This window comes from Leucoraja erinacea, unplaced genomic scaffold (assembly GCF_028641065.1).
Source record: "Leucoraja erinacea ecotype New England unplaced genomic scaffold, Leri_hhj_1 Leri_157S, whole genome shotgun sequence".
NCBI classification, from domain to species: Eukaryota; Metazoa; Chordata; class Chondrichthyes; order Rajiformes; family Rajidae; genus Leucoraja; species Leucoraja erinaceus.
The window spans coordinates 149,567-164,537 of NW_026575869.1; the positions used below are offsets into that span (position 1 = coordinate 149,567).

General features: G+C 44.4%; 1 protein-coding gene across 2 annotated transcripts in view; it reads right to left on the reverse strand.

Annotated features, from left to right (window-relative positions):
• LOC129715985 (uncharacterized protein KIAA1755-like) overlaps positions 1-12,247 on the reverse strand; it is a 155,579-nt gene extending 143,332 nt beyond the window's left edge. For both annotated transcript variants that reach the window (XM_055665871.1, XM_055665870.1), the window contains exon 1: positions 11,960-12,247. In XM_055665871.1, the coding sequence (XP_055521846.1) occupies positions 11,960-12,016 (57 nt within the window). In that variant the 5' untranslated portion in view covers positions 12,017-12,247. The remainder of the gene's footprint in view (positions 1-11,959) is intronic.
• Positions 12,248-14,971: the final 2,724 nt, after the last annotated feature.

Below are 14,971 nucleotides of genomic sequence, written 5' to 3' on the forward strand. Positions count from 1 at the left end.
AAAAGTCGCCTCTCCATGGAGGAGGCGACCGAAGCGGTTTCCCCCTTACACCACCCACACCACCCCCCACACAAAACACAAAAAACCCCACTAAATACACACTTTAAAACATACTGAAAATAAAAAATAAAATTGAAAGGCTGACGCGCTGCTGCCATGGCTGCCGCCAGAACAGCGCCCCCTTCACTACGTAGACTTACGTAGAAAGTAAGAGCTACCTGATCGTAGCATTGTGATGACAACAGGGGTGGCACGGTGGTGCAGCGGTAGAGTTGCTGCCTTATATTCAGAGTTTTTTACATTCCCCTCGTGACCACGTGGGTTTTCTCCAAGATCTTCAATTTCCTCCGATATTCCAAAGACGTACAGGTGTGTAGGTTAATTGGCATGGTATAAGTGTAAATTGTCCCTAGTGTGTGTAGGATAGTGTTAATGTGCGGGGGCCGCTGGTCGGTGCGGGCTCGGTGGGACGAAGGGCCTGTTTCCGCATTGTATCTCCAAACTAAACTATCAGTCCGAAAACTATAACCCGGAATTGTTGGATTTCTCTAATCCTGATCCTTTGTTCCTCCCATCGAATTCTTGTATTAGCAAAGTGGTCCGTAACGATCCGCCAAGCATACCACTCTTTAGGGACGATTCACTATTTTGGTGATTAACGTCAACTAACCTATTTTTTGCACTCGATTGGCCCTCATTGCAACCAAAGTTTCACAAGCCAAGCAAAAAATGCCAGAGTGTAAGCTCAACAAGTCAGGCAGCATCTGTAGAGGAAATGGATAAGCAACGTTTTAGGCTATAGTCGGGGGGGCGGAAGAAATCTGAAAAAGAGGTGGCGAGTGCCTGGCGAGTGATAGGTGGAACATGGTGGAAGGGCAGGAAGGCAGCAGGAATCACAGAGGGGGAGCAGTGAAGGGCATGTCCCACGAGCATGCGACTGCATGCGGCAAGCGCGACCAAACCGGAAGCGGGGGCCGCGCGGAGTTGAGTGATCCCGTACGAGTTGACGTGAAGTTGGAGCGAAGGCGTACGCCGTCAAGACGCTGCGTACGGTGTCAAGACACTGCGTATGGTGTCAAGATGCTGCGTACGGCGTTGAGATGCTGCGTATGCCCGTCGAGGCGGTGCGTACGGCCTCAATGTGGCTGCGGGCCGGCAGGCCTTTGCTGCGCGGAATTTTTGAACACGGTCAATTTTTCGGAGCCCCGCGCGATGTCGGGACCAGCTCCGCACAACTCCATACGGCTCCGGCGATCAAAGTGGGATCGGCCCAGCGAGGCCATAAGGCTCAAGCGACCACAGAGACCAAATTATTCTAGAGGCAAGACTTGAATAGTTTGCTGCCATCTTGCTTTCTGACAGATACTGACACTTTTCTCTCAGAGTACTCAATCAGGTTTTGAGCGTTGAAGTTGCAAGTCTCTTTTGAAAGAAAACACAATAGCTTCTGAGAGCACGTATTATACTCTTTGCAGATATCTCTAACAGGCCACACTAATGGCCAATGTAAACAAGAACAGTCTAAATATTTGACATTCCCACACACAGGCAATAGAGGCTTCCTCCCTTGTCGGCAACAGTGTTCACTTCTCAGGGTCGTGGCAATGATAAAACATCTTTCTGAAATCAGCTGGATCTGGTGCTTATTGAGGGAGTTAGTGCGGGCGGCACTGTGACATAGAAAAATAGAAACATAGAAAATAGGTGCAGGAGGAGGCCATTCGGCCCTTCGAGCCAGCAGCATCATTCATTGTGATTATGGCTGATCGTCCCCAATCAATATCCCGTGCCTGCCTTCTCCCCATATCCCTTGACTCCACTAGCCCCTAGAGCTCTATCTAACTCTCTCTTAAATCCATCCAGTTATTTGGCCTCCACTGCTCTCTGTGGCAGGGAATTCCACAAATTCACGACTCTCTGGGTGAAAAAGTATTTTCTCACCTCAGCCTTAAATGCCCTCCCCTTTTAAAGTCCCTGTCCCACTTAGGAAACCTGAACGGAAACCTCTGGAGACTTTGTGCCCCACCCAAGGTTTCCGTGCGGTTCCCGGAGGTTTTTGTCAGTCTCCCTACCTGCTTCCACTGCCTGCAACCACCGGCAACCTCTGGAACTGCATGGAAACCTTGGGTGGGGCGCAAAGTCTCCAGAGGTTTCCGTTCAGGTTTCCTAAGTGGGACAGGGGCATTAGACTGTGGCCCCTGGTTCTAGACTCGCCCAACATTGGGAACAATTTTCCTGCATCTAGCTTGTCCAGTCCTTTTATAATTGTATATGTTTCTATAAGATCCCCCCTCATGCTTCTAAACTCCAGTGAATACAAGCCTAGTCTTTTCAATCTTTCCTCATATGACAGCTCCAGAGACCTGGGTTCGATCCTGACTACAGGTGCTTGTCTGTACGGAGTTGGTACGTTCTCCCTGTGACCTGCGTGGGTTTTCTCCGAGATCTTCGGTTTCCTCCCACACTCCAAAGACGTACAGGTTTGTAGGTTAGTTAGCTTGGTATAAATGTAAAATGATCCCTAGTGTGTGTGGGATAGTATTAATGTGCTGCTCTGTGCAGATCTAGTAGGCTGAAGGGCCTGTTTCATCACTGTATCTAAAAACGAATGTAAATTAGTCTCGCTAATGCTAAATTCATACATTACGGCTTGATAACTTGGTTTTAATGTGCTTGTTATCCTTCTACAGATTTACTAGAATGTTGCCAGATTTACTAGAATGTTGCCTGGGTTTCAGCAACTAAGTTACAGAGAAAGGTTGAACAAGTTAGGGCTTTATTCTTTGGAGCGCAGAAGGTTAAGGGGGGACTTGATAGAGGTCTTTAAAATGATGAGAGGGATAGACAGAGTTGACGTGGAAAAGCTTTTCCCACTGAGAGTAGGGAAGGTTCAAACAAGGGGACATGACTTGAGAATTAAGGGACAGAAGTTTAGGGGTAACATGAGGGGGAACTTCTTTACTCAGAGAGTGGTAGCTGTGTGGAATGAGCTTCCAGTGAAGGTGGTGGAGGCAGGTTCGTTTTTATCATTTAAAAATAAATTGGATAGTTATATGGACGGGAAAGGTATGGAGGGTTATGGTCTGAACGCAGGTGTATGGGACTAGGGGAGAATACGTGTTCGGCACGGACTAGAAGGGTTGAGATGGTCTGTTTCCGTGCTGTAATTGTTATATGGTTATATGGTTATATGGTTATATGGTTACAGATGCTGCCTAATCTACCTAGCGTTTCTGACATTTTCTGTTCCTGCTTCACATTTTCAGCATCAGTCAGTACACTTTTTCGACTTTCATTGTATGTAACTATAATAACTTCCCTGACAGATCACAACATTGTGGAATCACTACTAGCATCTGGATGTTCAACATTCTCATACTGTAGGTGTAGTCTCTACGTCAGATGAGCACCTGATGAAACCATTTCACCCTCCTATGTTCTTTGTTGGGACAACCAAGTCATATTTTTCGAAGGAGTGCCGGGTGTTCAGCGATAATAAAATATCATTGCCATTGTTTTCGATACCAGCGTGATTTAATGTCAACCTCGCCTGGCAAGACTCAACATGTTAAAGAGAGGGAGGTTCTACAACTCCCAATTTCTCTGTCACTACGCCCACAATTTTCCCCAACTTCAGACAATAGACAATAGGCAATAGACAATAGGTACAGAAGTAGGCCATTCGGCCCTTCAAACCAGCACCGCCATTCAACGTGATCAGGATATTGTTGACCTACCTTCCAGCCACTGCTGCTCCCCAAACCCTAGCCTCTGTTCACTAGATGTGACACCGTTTATTTCTCACGACCCAATATTCCGTAACCCACACCCTAATCCTCCAGTCCATTTCATGGAACAGCTGGTGCCAAGGGGACTTTTAAAAATTGGGACATATTTGTCATGATACCTTGGACTATATATGAATTACCGAAGAAGATGTATTGGTGGCTTAAACGCTCTTTAAGGTGGATACATTCCCAGGAAATGACAAAGTGCGTCCTCAGAACTTGGGGGAAGCCAGAGATGAAAGGAGAGTTCAGTGTTTTCATTACCTGTTGTGAAAAGTGCTTCTTATCCTCACCCTGCATCATCTGAGTTTTAATCATGAACTCAGTATGGTCTAGATTCAAACAATAATGCAACAAATACCACACCTTCTGTACTTGAAGGGCCATCACAAATGTAATGAAGGTAGGGGTGTTTAAGAATCTTCGGTTCATCTGGGAACAGACTGCCAGTTAGCATGCCGAATCACAATTAGCACTTTTTTATTGATTTTTTTCTGAAGTAAAACATGGCGCAATCAAATATTCTTGTGGAATATTCCCCCGGTGATCCTTTCAGCAAATTCCACTTAAGGTCATAATGCCGTAAGTGACAGGAGTAGAATTAGGCCATTTGGTCCATCAAGTCTACTCCGCCATTCAATCATGGCTGATCTATCTCTCCCTCCTCACCCCATTCTCCAGCTTTCTCCCCATAACTTCTGACACTTGTACTAATCAAAAATCTATCTATCTCAGCCTTAAAAGTATCCACTGACTTGGCCTCTACAGCCTGCTGTGGCAAAGAATTCCACAGATTCACTACCCTCTGACTAATGAAATATCTCCTCATCTCCTTCCTAAATGAACATCCTTTAATTCTGAGGCTATGGACTCTAGTCCTCGACTCTCCCACTCGTGGAAACATCCTCTCCATATCCACTCTATCCAAGCCTGGATCTGCTCCTAATCCCTCTCAGTCTTCTCCATCTATGTACCTGTGCAAAATTATTTTAAATGTTGTCATTGTAGCTGCCCTCAATTACCTCCTCTGGCAGCTAATTCCATATTAAGAGAAACATAGAAATATATAAACATTAGAACATAGCTGCAGAAGTAGGCCATTCGGCCCCTTTGAGCCAGCACCGCCATTCTGTATGATCATTGCTGATCATCCAAAATCAGTACCCTGTTCCTGCTTTCTCCCCATATTCCTTGATTCCATTAGCTCTAAGAGCTATATCTAACTCTCTTGAAAACATCCAGTGAATTAGCCTCCACTGCCTTCTGTTGCAGAGAATTCCACAGATTCAAAATTCTCTGGGTGAAAAAGATTTTCCTCATCTCAGTCCTATATGGCATAGTAATACTCCATATTCTTAAACTGAGACCCCTGGTTCTGGACTCCTCCAACATTGGGAACATTTTTCCTGCATCTAGCCTGTCCGATCCCTTAAGAATTTTAAATGTTTTTATCAGATTAATAAATAAATAGATAAATAAATAAATATATAGATGGGTAAATAGATGGATAAATAAATAAAGAAATAGGAAGCAAATGCTGTGAAAGATATTTCCAGCTTCCTGGTTGCAAGAGAGCAGATGGCATGAACACATCCACCGCCACAGGATGCTGAACAATTAAGCCACAATGTCTTCTGAACGTGACCCTTTGCACATCCACTGGAATCAGTGATTCTCTTTTCTTTCCTTTGCCTTAAGTCAGAAGCAATGATGCCATTCCCAAACTTTGCCCAAGCTCCCCTCTATTTTGCAATTGCCATCGTTCTGAAAGTGGATTGTCTTGTTCTCCTGGTTATTATCATCCACAAGAGATATGAAAAAACACACATCTCTTTCATAAACAATTTCCTTGCAATCACACACACACATAAATCAAACGTTATTGCATATCAGTCTTACAACTTGCTACGTGTTTAGATGGGTACACAGAAAAGCTGGAGAAACTCAGCGGGTGCAGCAGCATCTATGGAGCGAAGGAAATAGGCAACGTTTCGGGCCGAAACCCTTCTTCAGACTGATCAGGGGTGGGGGTGGGTGGGGACAAGAAAGGGAAAAGAAGGAGTAGCTGTCTCCTCCCCTTCCTCAGCTCCCCTGCTGTCTCCTCCCCTTCCTCAGCTCAGCTGCTGTCTCCTCCCACCCTCCAGCCTTCTGGCTACTCCTCCTTTTCCCTTTCTTGTCCCCACCCACCCCCACCCCTGATCAGTCTGAAGAAGGGTTTCGGCCCGAAACGTTGCCTATTTCCTTCGCTCCATAGATGCTGCTGCACCCGCTGAGTTTCTCCAGCTTTTCTGTGTAACCTTCGATTCTCCAGCATCTGCAGTTCCCTCTTAAACACGTGTTTAGATGGTTGGGTCCAAGTCCAATGTATATTAGTTGACTACCTAGTAAACTGGTAATATCCTTCCCCTTAATCAGGATATCCAGATTCCAATTACAATTTTTTTTTCGGTATTTTATATATTGCTGTTAATTAAATCATTCTCAAAAGAACTACTTCCCTCATATCCACTGTTCACATAGATCCCAGTGACAACATTGAGGTGAAAGCTTTTAAATTGATGCTGTTGTTTATGTATGTGTAGGGTGCCTTTCAGAACTCATTTGTGTGAACTGACTTTGATACATTGTTATGCTCAGACATTCATATTTAGACAAGAGTTCTTGCCTTCAATAAGGCTGTTCGGTTTCTAGATTTGCCTCTGTCTATTTGCTTGTCTGTGTGAGCAGCAACATAAAGGAACCCACAGACACCGCAAATCTGAATGTGAATTGAACAAGTGTTAAATTTAAAACACCTTACCAAACAGCAAATTGAAAGAAACTTCAGTCTGTTTAGCCAAAGAATGCAGAACAATGCCGCAGCATTCCTGTGTTGGAAATTTGGTCAGCAGGGAAGACAAACTTCAAAGAGATCATTTACATCAGATCGAGCCTGCTACAGTTTGTGGCACCAATTGAACCTTATCCAAACACACTGGATTCAACACAGTAAACATGATGTGTAGAATACATCTGAGAAAGAGGACGTGGAAGTCAGAGGGTGAACACTTTGCAATGTACAAACAGTTAACCTTGATTACAAACTCTTAGCCATACACCGAAGGTCATGGTGTCTATGTAAAGAGATAATTCTTGCTGGGGAAGAATTTCATTTGCCATTCTGCCACACATGACAACAACCTGAACTAAATGAGCCAAGACCTGTACCCACAATAACACATAGCATTTTCTCCCTCAGATTTCACACACCTGTCCAATACAGAAGAGGACACAAAGTGCTGGAGTAACTCAACGGGTCAGGCAGCATCTCTGGAGAGAAGGAATGGGTGATGTTTCTGGTCCTGATCCTTCTTCAGACTGAAGTAACACAACGGGTCAGGCAGCATCTCTGGAGCGCATGGATAGATGATGTTTCAGGTCAGACTGATTGGAAGGAATTGTAGTCTGAAGACTCAAAACGTCACACATTCCTTCTCTCCAGAGTTGCTGCCTTGCCCTGCCGAGTTACCCCAACATTTTGTGTCTTTCTGATTGTAGGGAAAGTCTGAAGAAGGGTGACAGCACCAAAAGTCATCTATCCATGTTCTCCGCAGATGCTGCCCAACCCATTGAGTTTCTCCAGCACTTTGTGTCTTTTCTTGTAAACCAGCATCCGCAGTTCCTTGTATCTCATCTCTACGGATTTTATCCTGGCAGCTTTCAGTCGCCAGAAACAAACATTTAACCGCAACTAAAAATGATTAAACATGTACACACAGATAGATTTCAGGTGGTGCAGGAAGGAACTGCAGATGTTGGTTTAAACTGAAAATAGACACAAAAAGCTGGGAGTAACTCGGTGGGTCAGGCAAAAGGAATAGGTGATGTTTTAGCCGTTCTTTAGAGATATACAGCACGGAAACTGGCCCTTCGGCCCAACAAATCCTCACCGACCAGCAATCCCCGCACATTAACACTATCCTACAATTTACACTTATACCAAGCCGTTTAACCTACAAACCTGTATGTCTTTGGAATGTGGGAGGAAACCAGAGATCTTGGTGAAAACCCACATGGTTATGGTGAGAAAGCACAAACTCCACCTTGACAACACCTGTAGTCGGGATCAAACCCGGGTATCTACAGCTGCAAGTGCTATAGATCAGCAATGCTACTGCTGCACCACCCTAAACCAAAATCTCTAAAGACAAATCCCAAAATAAAACCATTAAAAAATGTAAAATAAATGAAAAGGCAAGCAACCTTCATTACAGTCTAGGTCAGAACTTATTGTATCAACAGTCGAATTTATTACAAAAACTATGAAATAGCATGCGGTACAGATTAATTCAGTTTAATTGAGATTACTGAGATCTCTGCATCTGGATTAAGGAGTTGACCAATTTCTCCATTATATTGTTCCAAACCTGAGGAACTAAGTCCCTAGGTAATGAAGTGGAGGGACAAAATTGTTCCCCTCAGAAGGAATAGTTCGAGGACATGACGCTTTTTTCCTTGTACATGCATATGTTTGTACATCTGAATGGTTCATTTCATATCGGGGGAAGTCCAGGACAAGGGGTCACAGTTTAAGGATAAGGGGGAAATCCTTTAGGACCGAGATGAGAAAAACTTTTTTCACACAGAGAGTGGTGAATCTCTGGAACTCTCTGCCACCAAAGGTAGCTGAGGCCAGTTCATTGGCTATATTTAAGAGGGAGTTAGATGTGGCCCTTGTGGCTAAAGGGATCAGAGAGTATGGAGAGAAGGCAGGTACGGGATACTGAGTTGGATGATCAGCCATGATCATAATGAATGGCAAATGGTGCAGGCTCGAAGGGCCGAATGGCCTACTCCTGCACCTAATTTCTATGTTTCTATGTTTCTATATCTGTGCATCAGGCGGGGATCACTGAACACGAGCTACAGTCGAGCCAAACATCTTTCTTATGTCCCTATGTTTAATAAAAGTCGAGCACTGCCCCACTTCCCTTCCTATGTATCAAGTCTGAGCCTTTCCTATTGTGCCTATAGAAGACAAGTGGACAAAGTTTCTTCCTGTGCCCATGTACATCTCACATGACAGGCTGCAGGAGGAAATAATCACTAAAAGCCCTGTCCCACGGTACGAGTTCGTTCCAAGAGTTCTCCCGAGTTTGCCCTGATTCGAACTCGGAGATTTATGGTAATGGCCACTCGTCGGTACTCGGGGCTCTCGTGGACATTTTTCAACATGTTGAAAAATCTTCACAAATCTTCCCGTGCTTATCTGCCGTTACCGAGTACCTGCCGTTAGCGTTACGAGCCGCTAAGAGAAGTCCCCGAGCTCCGACGTACACGCTACGTTCATTCTCCGTGCTTACCACGAGTTTGATTTGTTTAAACCCCGGAGAGCTCTTGGAATGAACATGTACCGTGGGACAGGGCCATTACGATACATTTGCAACAGTCCTGGGAATGGATAGTTTTGCCATTTGTCCACTTCACAAATTCATCGTAATGAATATTCTATGTAATTACTTGAGGTGTCAGGGGTAATGGGGTTGAGAGGGAAACATAGAAACATAGAAATTAGGTGCAGGAGTAGGCCATTCGGCCCTTCGAGCCTGCACTGCCATTCAATATGATCATTGCTGATCATCCAACTCAGTATCCCGTACCTGCCTTCTCTCCATACCCCCTAATCCCCTTAGCCACAAGGGCCACATCTAACTCCCTCTTAAATATAGCCAATGAACTGGCCTCAACTACCCTCTGTGGCAGAGAGTTCCAGAGATTCACCACTCTCTGTGTGAAAAAAGTTCTTCTCATCTCGGTTTTAAAGGATTTTCCCCTTATCCTTAAGCTGTGACCCCTCGTCCTGGACTTCCCTAACATCGGGAACAATCTTCCTGCATCTAGCCTGTCCAACCCCTTAAGAATTTTGTAAGTTTCTATAAAATCTCCTCTCAATCTCCTAAATTCTAGAGAGTATAAACCAAGTCTATCCAGTCTTTCTTCATAAGACAGTGCTGACATCCCAGGAATCAGTCTGGTGAACCGTCTCTGCACTCCCTCTATGGAAAGATAGCTCAGCCACGATTGAATGGCAAAGTACACTTAATGGGCCGAATAGCCTAATTCTTCTCTTATAATTTATGAATTTATGAAAGATTAGACCTTATGCAGTATATATGTAACAAATCAAATAACTCCCTTCAGTTCATATGTAACATCCATGTGGATGTTCAAGTCTATATGTACATGTCTAGTTTTGACTATTTGAGTTCTGTGATGGACTGGGACATATATGAACAGCTATTCCACCAGAGCAATTAAATAGTTGCCATTCCCTGAAAACATGATTTTTCCATAACATACAAGAGGCCTTCATGGATATCAGAGAATGGAGGGATATGGAGCACTTGCAGGCAGAGATTAGTCTAATCAGGCTTCATGTTGGCACAGACATTGTGGGCCAGAGGGGCCTGGTCCTGTGCTGTACTGTTCTATATCCCATGTACCACTCATGGCCAAGGTACCACCTTCCATCTTCTATCAAATGGGTTGTTCCATAGATCTGCCTCCTTGTAAAAGCCACATTTACCAATCCAACAGACAGTCACTTATCTCTTTTGAATCCCAAGACAGTAAATGCGTGATCTTAAAATTCTCAACTTCATGTTCAAATTCTGGCATAGTCTTGTCCCCCCAACCCCCCCCCCCCCCCCCCCCCCACCACCCCCCCCCCACCCCATGTCTCTGTAAAACTCTTACAGCCCCCTTCCAATGCTCCAAAATCTGTCTCTACTTGTACATTTGGACATCCTTCGTCCAGAATTAGCAGATTTACCTTCAATTACGTAGATCCTTAATACCATATTGGATTGTTTTTTATGTGTACGCGTGTGTGGGTGTGTGGGTGTGTGTGTGTGCGTGCGTGCGCCCGTATGTTCTTGTTTATTAGAATTGTTTACACTGTACCTTGTTTACATATTCTGTTGTGTGAGAATGTAATTGTTCTATCTGAGACATACAACAATAAAACTCTCTTGTCTTTTGGAACCCCCCCCCCCCGCCCCCTCTAAAGTGCTCTGTAGCTCTGCATCTCATTTCACTTTAAAGGAGTTTCTTAAAATCAACCAGGTTGAGTACGCATTTGCCTTTATGGCTTATTATGCGGCTCGGTCAGTGCGAGCTTTAGTTTGATAATTCACACGCAAAGTACAATAAAGCATTCTACTACTTTAAAATATAAAACATATTACTATATAGTTCCGTGCTTGTTACAACAACAGCAGGGGGGGAGGATCAGCTGTTGATTCTAAAGCTGTGGAACCAGCATCAAACTCCAGCCAGCATCAGAATGAATGCACAGATCATAGTTTACAGGGAGCAAGGAGCACGTTAACTATCTGCAGAGAAGACAAATCTGCAAGACAGCATATTTCTGTCTTTGACATAACTCCCACTTTATTTATGTTCGTTTCTGCACGAAATATAATTAGTGCCCTACTCTGGCTGATACGTGAACTTTGGCCTGTTTTACTTTAAGTTAATTTGTGTGGAGGAGTTGGGCTTGAGTGCTCCAGGAATTCTTTCAGTGCAGCTCCCTGGTCACACACAATTCACTGGGGAAAGGCATCTCACTGCCAAATACAAACACAGCCATTCCCTCGCTTAACACCGTCCAATTACTCCAGACATTCACAAATTACTTCAGCTCTTGCTGCATTTCGTTCCAAAGTAGCCAAAACAAATCATACAAAAACGAGAAACACCAGTCTTTAAAACGTTTCACTCTCAAAAGAAAAAAAACAAAATTGAAAACTTTCAAACAAACATCATCTTGACACAAGTTTCATTCGATCAGCAAGTTGTGCATCTGACCAGTCAATCTACTTACGGGACTGTGATGGGTTTGTACACTGTGAGCCAGCACAAGTGTGAACCAACCAACGCTTGAAAGAGGCAGAGAAGTTATGAGGTCTACAATATTGATCACAAGAATGTAATTTAATTTTTTTTAAACTTTTGCTAAAGGCTACCACCGCATTATCAAAAGCAACTGAGGGGAATAAATACTTTGTAAAATTAACAAACTTTTTTATCTCCTACAGTTGAGAGAATGAAAATAAGAATAGCAAACTCTTGCAGTTTTACTTTCAAGTTTGCTTTTGCTTGCCTTTGTCGTCTATTATTATTTCACCTACCTTTATGCTCAAATGGTTATCACTTCTAGTCTTTGACGCTGTCGATCTGTGAGTCATGTTAAACAGGTTCAGCACCTAATGCCAAACAACATAAAATCCACAACATGCTCTTCGCCAGTGTCCTTCTCAGTTCCATTTGCAGAAAATCCCCTGTCATTTCCCTGGTGTCCTTCTGTTTAAAAAAAAAACAATGTTTTCCCACACAGCAGAACATAAACACTCCCTACTTTAAAGAGAACAACAACTAATCCTCCAAGGCTGCTGTTGAACGGTGCTGAGAGGAAACTATGAGACTGGGAGTTTGTTGAACCAACCCCAGCACTCCTGGGCTCTCTCATTATGCATACTGATGTAACTTCCTCCCCTTATTCTAAAAAATGCTAAGCACTTCATGCAACCTTGCCCAGCAGGAAGCAAGTCTCATCCTTGCCACACAATAGGAATCGTAGTCTACGTAGCCAGACAAGTGGAGATGCTTGCAGGGAAACTTGGCTGCAGTCCACGTTACTCAGTATTTAAAATAAACAGGGAGACATTCAGTAACTTGCATTTAGATCAGCCTTTAAGGTTGTAAAACAAAAAACCTCACAAGGCTCTTTGCATGATTTTAATTTGCAAAATTTGGCATCAAACGGAACGAGTAGACAATAGGACAAGTGACCAAAACTGATCAAAGGAGAGAGAGAGAGAGAGGGGGGGGGGGTGGTTAAGGAGCTTGTTAAGAGTTGGACGAGTTCAGGGAGGAAATTCCACAGCTTAGAGCTAAAGAGCTGAAAGTACAGACACCGATGTGGAGCAGTGGAAGTGAAAGATGTGTCAGAGGCCAGAAGTGGAGGAGCACACACAGTCTGCTGGTCACAGGGAGGGAGAGGCCATGGGTTGACCTGAATGCAAACATGAGAATGTCATCAGTGAGGCGTTTTTTAATCAGGATGCAGCGCAGGTCAGAGAACACCCTGGCATGGGGTAGGTGGGGCTTGGTGTGACCTCGGATGCTGTCAGTACAGTTCGAAATGAGCTCGTTCACAAAGTGGTGAAAGACAAACAGAAAAGCACTGGAATTATCAGGACTAGGTGAATGATGATTTCAATGGTCATCAGTTGATGAGGGCAGTGCTGTAGACATTGCCTACATGGATTTCAGCAAGGCATTTGATAAGGTTCCACATGGTAGGCTTCTCTAGAAATTGGATTCAGGGAGAGCTAAGGTGTCTGGGGAAAGAATTGGCTTTGTGAAAGGAAGCAGAGGGAGATGGAGGATGGTCATTTTTCAGACTGGAGGCCTGTGACTTGTGTTGTGCCTCAGGGATCAGTGTTCAGCCCCTGCCTGTTTGTGGTTTATATCAACAATTTGGATGAGAGTGTACAAAGTTTGCAGATTACACCAAATTGGGTGTTATTGGAGGTGGAACGTGTTTCTAGCTTCAGGTTCCTGGGAGTCAACATCTCCGATGACCTCTCTTGGACCCACAATACCTCAACTCTGATCAAGAAGGCTCATCAGCGTCTCTTCTTCCTGAGGAGACTGAAGAAGGTCCATCTGTCTCCTCAGATCCTGGTGAACTTCTACCGCTGCACCATCGAGAGCATCCTTACCAACTGCATCACAGTATGGTATGGCAACTGCTCTGTCTCCGACCGGAAGGCATTGCAGAGGGTGGTGAAAATTGCCCAACGCATCACCGGTTCCACGCTCCCCTCCATTGAGTCTGTCCAAAGCAAGCGCTGTCTGCGGAGGGCGCTCAGCATCGCCAAGGACTGCTCTCACCCCAACCATGGACTGTTTACCCTCCTACCATCCGGGAGGCGCTACAGGTCTCTCCGTTGCCGAACCAGCAGGTCGAGGAACAGCTTCTTTCCGGCGGCTGTCACTCTACTCAACAACGTACCTCGGTGACTGCCAATCACCACCCCCCCCCCCCCCTGGACACTTATTATTTTATATTCAAATCGTCTGCTATGTCGCTCTTCAAGGGAGATGCTAAATGCATTTCGTTGTCTCTGTACTGTACACTGACAATGACAATTAAAATTGAATCTGAATCTATTGCAGATAGCAAAGATGGTCATCAAATTCTGTAGCAGTATTTTGATCAGATGGGGAAATCTTGATCAGCACAGGCAAGTTGGGCCGAAGGACCTGTTTCCATTGCTGTGTGTCTCTATGAATTTATACCAGCCAATAAACTGAGGTTGATGTAACATTGGCAAATAAGGGAAGAGTTAATGTCAGCAGATAGAAGGCCAAATGTTTCAATCAGATAACCAGGCTTTTGCCCCACCTCGTGTAGTGACCAGGAAAAGAGATGGAATCAAAGTCTAGGGAAAGGTTTTTGTGGCAACTGAACATTTGTTGAACTGGCCACAACGTGTGCAGGTATGGAAGGCTGGTCCAAACTGTCGACCAGATAACCACATTTTAGCAGGACAGCACTGAAGGCTGAAGAAGGGAGACAAACGTTACTCAGGATGAAATACAGGAGGTCCATTATATCTGTAATAGTTTAGATTAGCTTACAGTATGGAAACATAGAAACATAGAAATTAGGTGCAGGAGTAGGCCATTCGGCCCTTCGAGCCTGCACCGCCATTCAATATGATCATGGCTGATCATCCAACTCAGTATCCCGTACCTGCCTTCTCTCCATACCCCCTGATCCCCTTAGCCACAAGGGCCACATCTAACTCCCTCTTAAATATAACCAATGAACTGGCCTCAACTACCCTCTGTGGCAGAGAGTTCCAGAGATTCACCACTCTCTGCGTGAAAAAAAGTTCTTCTCATCTCGGTTTTAAAAGATTTCCCCTTTATCCTTAAGCTGTGACCCCTTGTCCTGGACTTCCCTAACATCGGGAACAATCTTCCTGCATCTAGCCTGTCCAACCCCTTAAGAATTTTGTAAGTTTCTATAAGATCCCCTCTCAATCTTCTAAATTCTAGAGAGTATATACCAAGTCTATCCAGTCTTTCTTCATAAGACAGTCCTGACATCCCAGGAATCAGTCTGGTGA